General features: G+C 43.7%; 1 gene segment (V, D, J or C); it reads left to right on the plus strand.

Moving 5' to 3' along the window:
• Positions 1-4,384: 4,384 nt before the first annotated feature.
• On the plus strand, positions 4,385-7,230 carry LOC146682418 (Ig kappa chain V region 3315-like). The segment is given in 4 exon segments: positions 4,385-4,436; positions 4,544-4,862; positions 5,982-5,998; positions 7,013-7,230. Coding segments are annotated over 4 exon segments (606 nt in total).
• Positions 7,231-7,763: the final 533 nt, after the last annotated feature.

Below are 7,763 nucleotides of genomic sequence, written 5' to 3' on the forward strand. Positions count from 1 at the left end.
AGAGAAGGAAATACGACCCAACTAAAAATCTCCCAGCAATCACACAAAGTTCTCAAATTTTGTCAAGATATTTATCCCCGCACTCCTACCTTACTGGAGTTTTACACAAGGGATCATTACTCATGGGATTCTATTAAACCATAGTCACATTAGGAAATCACAAACACAAGACTACAAGGTTTAGTTTATTTAATATACTGAAATCTTTTAACCATACTTCTGAGACCCCCTTTCACCTAACGAAAAGAAGCTCAGAAGGACAGAAAGGGAGAAATAGGGCCGCAGCTATACACATACACACCCCGCTCGTACTCGCGCGCGTGTGCCCGCTACTGCGCAGCACCACACAACCCCTCCCTTCTCCTAAGGAGAGATACACACACACACTCTCCTCTCCTCTAAGAGCGAGAGAAGAGAAAGGCGTTTTCGTTTTTTCACACTCTGGATCCACACAGAAGAAATTCAACAACACAAGACAGTTTATACACTTTACACTTTTAAATGCACACACACACGGGTAATTTATATACAATATACACACGGGCCCGCATAGACGTCACATGCCAGAAGAGGTTACACCTAACTTTTTGACTAATTTAAAAGCACCTATAGCCCAGGCCTAGCCTTGCTGGTCAATACACGCCTCGGGAACGCCCTCCCGATAGCGCTCGAATTCCTAAGAAAACACCATATGCCAGAACAACTTCTCTTCTCTATTTCTCTGCTGGTGTTCCTAAATTTTTCCACTAATTTAAAAGCATCTTTCAGCCCAGAGCCTAGCTCTTGCTGATCAATTACACGTCTCAAGTACGCCGCCTTGAAAAACGGTCAAATTACTAAATTCTAATTACTTTTAAAACTACTTCCCCGCCAGGAAAACACGGAGCTCCACCGGCCACGTGACACATCACAGTTCACGCTTTTGGCTTTACTTAAAGCTCAGTGTGCCCAACGTTTAGATAGGATGCAGCCAGGTCTAACCTTCTTAATCAATCAATGCAGTAAGGCAATCAACCATTGAATGCCTAGCCTGTTTAGGGAGTTCGAATCCCCACGGAAGGCCAAATCCGGGCAAAAGCCTAAACGCGCGTCCGCGATTAGGAGTCGCCGCCACGGCGCTGAACGAACTGCATTCTTAGAGAGCCTAGCTTCTCAGTCCTAAACGAATTTACTTGTCTTAAAAGCCTCACTGTTGGACCCCTGCCATCCAGTTTCATTTATCTGAAGCCCGAGACCGTCTCTGCTACCCAATTAAAACCAAATTATCCCTACACTACCGATTGACTGGCTGGCATTCCCAGTCAACCCACATTTAAACCTCTTAAACCGTATCTATTTGTTTCCACACACCTTAAACCATATTAACTTACACACATAACTTCTTAACTCAAAATTCACCCCCAAAATAAACAGCAATGAATTTAGTCAGACTACTATGCCCTATTTTAAAACTAATTACACAAGATCACTATGGACCAACGCCAGAAGCCCAGACTGAGTGAATATTATTTAATTAAATTTAGTTTTAACTTCCAATATAGCGCCTTTGGATAAAAATCAACAGGTGGCACTCACCTTTTCTTATGTCGCCTGGCGTCACTCAGATAGGCTGCTGGCCTTCGCCCCTTTGTCACCTTCCACGACGAGCTGCAAATCCCAAACCTCCCCAACCGGGATTTCGGCACCAGGAATTGTTAAGGTTCGTTCGAGTTAGGGAAGAGAAGAAAGCAAGCCCAAGCCGAAGTAGGTGTCAAAAATAGTGAGCTTTATTACACACTTTGTGCACTAAGTGTGGGAAAAGACAATTTGCAATCGAATCCTCTCGTCAACTGAAGCATCGGTCTCCTTATATTGCCATTATGACATCACAGTTGGATCTTTACTGGAAATGATCTCAAATGATAACAATTCCCCGCCTATCACAAAGTTTTCCCTTATATAGACATCAACTGCTACTCTTAAGAGAAAAACAAGTGTGTATTACATTGTGCATTTTGTGAAAGTGTATCTATCAGAGAAACTGTCCTCAGACGACCCTCCTATTATTACTAAGTGTGTAGGTGAACGTGCGTGTGTGTTACATAAGTGCGTGCATGTGATTACAGGCCGGTCCGCGCGCAGCAGATGGAAGCCCTCCAGTTTGAGCGCGCAGTCTGGGATGTTCTCACTGAGCCACGACTCCGTGAAACATAAGACACAGGAGGAGGCAAAGTCTCTGTTCATGCTTCTCATCAGGGCCAGTTCGTCAATCTTATTCCCGAGTGAGCGTACATTAGAAAGGAAGATCCCAGGAAGAGCGGTTCGCAGTCCGCGTCTCCTCAAACGCACGAGTGCGCCGGCTCGCTTCCCTCTCTTTCGGCGTCTCGCTTTCCTGGTCAGAGTCAGCAGTAAATCTGCCGCAGATGCGACAAATATTGGAAATAAATCCACAGGCGTTGTAGTCCTGTAGTTAAGGAGCTCTTCTCTGGTGTACGAATATCCAGAGGAGTGCCCAGACACAGAAGAAATGCACAAAAACAAAACAAAAGTAACGCACTGAAGCACCAGGGCGACCATCCGCGGCGCCATCTTGGTTAACTAGGTTAAATAGGTTAAATAGGTTAAATAATAGGACCGAAACCACGGTAGGGCAGATCCTTTTAGGCCAGCATGAAATTCTAGCCGTGATAACAGGATGTCATGGTCGACCGTGTCAAAAGCTGCTGACAAGTCCAACAATAAAAGGGCAGCAGGGCTGCCAGAGTCCAGAGTTAAAAGAATATCTTTAAAAATCCTTAAAAGTGCCATCTCAGTGCTATGTAGTGATTTAAAACCAGATTGAAATTTTTCAGAGATCATATTAAAATCAAGGTGTGCCGGCAACTGTAGGTAGACCACTTTCTCCAAGACTTTAGATAGGAAAGGAAGCTTTGAGATAGGCCTGTAGTTGGACAGAACAGTTGGGTCCAGGTTTTGTTTTTGAAGAAGAGGCTGAACTACAGCTTGTTTAAAGCATGATGGGACGCAGCCTGCAGCAAGGGACGTATTAATTAATCTCAGAATGAAAGGCCCAACAGTATTAAAAGTGCTTTTAAGCAAGCTCGGGGGGAGACAATCAGAGTGGCAGTGTGATGATCTTAGGTTACTAACTACCGCGGTCAAGTCCTTAAGGGAGACGGGATCAAACTGCTCTAAGACAGCTGAGCACACAGGAGAAGGACTCTGATCTGAGGCAGCAGACAACGAGACAAGGGCCCTGATCAATAGGATCTTGTCATTAAAAAATGCTAAAAAATCATCGCACATACTTGGTGAAGAAGTGACTCCAGAATTATCACATAAACTAAGAAAGCAATTAAGAACGTTAAAAAGTACCTGAGGCCTGTGACTGTTTACTGACACTAAGTTTGAGACAAACTGTGTCTTTGCAGTTTTTACAGCTTCTTGGTAAGCAGAAAGACGAGTCCTTAAAATCTGTAGGGAAACATACAATCTGTCCTTTTTCCATCTCCTTTCAGCGCGTCTGTAGTCACGTCTGAGGGAGCGCGTATGTTCATTCAACTACGGCTCTGATAAATGCTTAGCGCGCAGTCCTGAGCGGAGCAATAGAGTCCAAGATATCAGTGCAGGTAGAATGAAGAATGTCCGAAAGGTCCTCAACACTCTTACAGTTGGAGTTCATTATTCCAGAGTCCATAAAGGCAGCAGAAAAAGCGTCGCTGTTAGTACATTAAGCGCTCGCTTTTTGTGTGCTGGGACGTACGGCTTATCCATCGAGCAGCGCAGTGTTAGAGTGAACAACACAGGAAGATGATCGGAGATGCGCAACTCGGATATTTCCGTGATGCACACATCCAACCCGTGGGAGAGCACCAAGTCCAGTGTGTGACCTTTTTCATGCGTGGGACCAGTAACCCACTGGGTCAAGTTAAAAGAGTCAATAATATTTAAAAAGTCCTTGACCAACAGTTTAGAGTCACAGCAGACATGGATGTTAAAATCACCAAGGATTAAAAAACTGTCAAATTTAAGAACGATTCCAGCCATAAAACCTTAAAACTCTTTGATAAAATCCTTGTTAAGCTTGGGAGGGCGATATATGAGGGCACACAGCAAAGGCGCAGCAGAATTCAGGTGTAACTCAAACAGCTGGAGTTCAAAACTAGAGCAACTTTAATACATTTTCAGTGACCCTTCACTCTAAGAGGACAACTGGTTCCAAGTCAATGCAGCAAACTGACTCACAACAAAAGAGTCAGATCATTTCCATAGAGAGGCACTTTGCATCAGCAGCACCATGCTCCAGTGCTCTGGGAGAGTTTATAGTCCTGAGAGTTGAACACTGGATGACTGACAGCTGTCCTTCATCACAACAGAAGCCACAGAAATCCTCCTCATCAAAAACATGACTTTGATCTGCGTCCTCATCTGGACTCTCCTCTGCTGCTGCTTCACAGGTAAAGTCCAGAGAATCAAACTCCTCTCCTCTATCAACATCTGTCCCTCTGAAATGAAGCCCACAAAACCATGAAGCTGCTTTATGTTTTTGTCTCTGTGTCCTCAGAGTCCAGAGGACAGATCACAGTGACTCAGCCTGGAGCAGTGACCTCTGCTGTGGGAGCAACTGTGAGCATCAAGTGTACGACCAGTCAGTACGTTCTTGGTTCCGTCGCTTTAGCCTGGTACCAACAGAAAGATGGAGGAGTTCCTAAACTGCTCATTTACCATGCTACCACTCGAGCATCAGGGATTCCAGCTCGTTTTACAGGCAGTGGATCAAACTCTGACTTCACTCTGACCATCAGTGGAGTCCAGGCTGAAGATGCAGCAGTTTATTACTGTCAGAGTTATCATGTTATCAACAGTCAAGCTGTGTTCACACAGTGAAAAACAGTCGTACAAAAACCTCCCTCAGTCAGACTGAACAGAAACTGAAGTGACTGCTGCAGCTGGAAGATACTGCAGAGACTGATACAGTTCACTGAGGACACACACACACACGCGCGCACACACGCACACACACGCACGCACACACACGCACACACACACACACGCACACACACACACACACACACACACACACACACACGTGCACACATTTGATTTCAATCTAAAAATAGTTTCTTTCTCGTTTTCCTTTACAGTTATAGAGAAAACGCTTCATCATGACCTTTGACCTCAGTTTCATACTACAGCCGCCGTAATATAATCTATGATTTGTTAAATTTGAACAATTATCAGTAAAATAAGACCTTCCTGTTAACATATACAAAATACAATCATTAAATATCATACAGCTCGACATAAAAAGTAAATTTTACTTTAAATAATCTAAACATAATTTGCGGCTCAAAAACAGAAGTCATGAGTTGCTTTCATGATTAAATCACATGTGTCCATAACTACATATACATGACATCCAAATCATATGCAGTGACATATTTGTCACATGTATACAACCCTTACTCTGAGATTCAAAGTTCATCCTGCACTTTAGACTTTCAGATGAAACAATCTCACCTCGAGTTACAGTCAGTACCTGTTGAGGAGCTTTCAGTGACAACACACGATCAGATAGAAGCGTCCATTTATTATTGACATGTATGTGCTAAAAATAGCTTTTGTCCAGATTCACTGAGAAGTTTGTATCCCAATCTTTAAACACACGAAGGATCAAGCGCTAACACTTCTAATTTTAGCAGCCACACCACCACATGTAAACTGCTGCGTCCATCTGGATTTTGACGTGACCGACACAATGCATTATGGGACTGTTGTTCACGCAAATCTGAGTTTATAATGGAAAAAGGAGCCAGAGGTTGGTTTGGTGTTTTAAAGTTAAAATTTGGAGATTAGCTGCTCTGCTGCAAAATGATGCAGTCGCTCATCTGACCGAACAGAAGCATTTTATGTAGGGTGACCAACCGTCCTCTTTTCACGTTCTGTCCGGGGCGTCCGAGGGGATTTTCGAGATTGATGAATATGTCCGGGTTTTCCTGTAGTCGGACAGAGGACCCATGTGTGAGACGTCATCCCTGAACTGCTGTTTTGTGAGGGCTTGTTCTGCGCTCACAGACGGGACTGACAGCGCGCAGCAACGCGTCTAATGATGTTTAAAATCTCCCAAAGCGCATACCGAGCATTTACCCGGTTAGCCGATGGCACTTCGCTCTCACACTGCAGGCCTACTTGTTGTTCCTAGAGTATTTAAAAGTAGAATGGGAGGCAGAGCCTTCAGTTTTCAGGCCCCTCTTCTGTGGAACCAGCTTCCAGTTTGGATTCAGGAGACAGACACTATCTCTACTTTCAAGATTAGGCTTAAAACTTTCCTTTTTCCTTAAGCGTATAGTTAGTGCTGGACCAGCTGACCCTTAGTTATGCTGCAATAGACGTAGGCTGCCAGGGATTCCCATGATGCATTGAGGTTTTCCTTTCCAGTCACCTTTCTCACTCACTATGTGTTAATAGACCTCTCTGCATTGAATCATATCTGTTATTAATCTCTGTCTCTCTTCCACAGCATGTCTTTCATCCTGTTTTCTCCTCTCTCACCCGAACCGGTCGCAGCAGATGGCCTGAGGGTTCAGCTTTTTTTTATGTGTGTATATGGATTCACTAAAGGTCTTTAAACGTGTTTTGAACAATCATCATCAGATCAACCAAACTCCCTGTTGGAGTCAGTCAGATGATTTCCATAGAGAGGCACTTTGCATCAGCAGCACCATGCTCCAGTGCTCTGGGAGAGTTTATAGTCCTGAGAGTTGAACACTGGATGACTGACAGCTGTCCTTCATCACAACAGAAGCCACAGAAATCCTCCTCATCAAAAACATGACTTTGATCTGCGTCCTCATCTGGACTCTCCTCTGCTGCTGCTTCACAGGTAAAGTCCAGAGAATCAAACTCCTCTCCTCTATCAACATCTGTCCCTCTGAAATGAAGCCCACAAAACCATGAAGCTGCTTTATGTTTTTGTCTCTGTGTCCTCAGAGTCTAAACCTCAGGTCCCAGTTACTCAGCCTCGAGCAGTGAGCTCGTTTAGCCTGGTACCAACAGAAAGATGGAGGAGTTCCTAAACGTCTCATTAAGTATGCTAGCACTCGAGAATCAGGGATTCCAGCTCGTTTTACAGGCAGTGGATCAAACTCTGACTTCACTCTGACCATCAGTGGAGTCCAGGCTGAAGATGCAGCAGTTTATTACTGTCAGAGTTTTCACTATCCTAACAGTCAGCTTGTGTTGACACAGTGAAAAACAGTCGTACAAAAACCTCCCTCAGTCAGACTGAACAGAAACTGAAGTGACTGCTGCAGCTGGAAGATACTGCAGAGACTGATACAGTTCACTGAGGACACACACACACACACACACACACACACACACACACACACACACGTGCACACACACACGTGCACACATTTGATTTCAATCTAAAAATAGTTTCTTTCTCGTTTTCCTTTACATTTAACTAAAAATAAGTCAGATGTTCCAAAGTCGAACAGTTATTGAAAAAACGCTTCATCATGACCTTTGACCTCAGTTTCATACTACAGCCGCCGTAATATAATCTATGATTTGTTAAATTTGAACAATTATCAGTAAAATAAGACCTTCCTGTTAACATATACAAAATACAATCATTAAATATACAGCTCGACATAAAAACTACATTTTATTTTAAATAATCTAAACATAAATTTGCGGCTCAAAAACAGAAGTCATGAGTTGCTTTCATGATTAAATCACATGTGTCCATAACCAGAGGTGTGGACTCGAGTCACATG

This window comes from Copadichromis virginalis, linkage group LG22 (assembly GCF_057382275.1).
Source record: "Copadichromis virginalis isolate Kocher_CV1m ecotype Utaka linkage group LG22, C_Virginalis_male_GT1.1, whole genome shotgun sequence".
NCBI lineage: Eukaryota > Metazoa > Chordata > Actinopteri > Cichliformes > Cichlidae > Copadichromis > Copadichromis virginalis.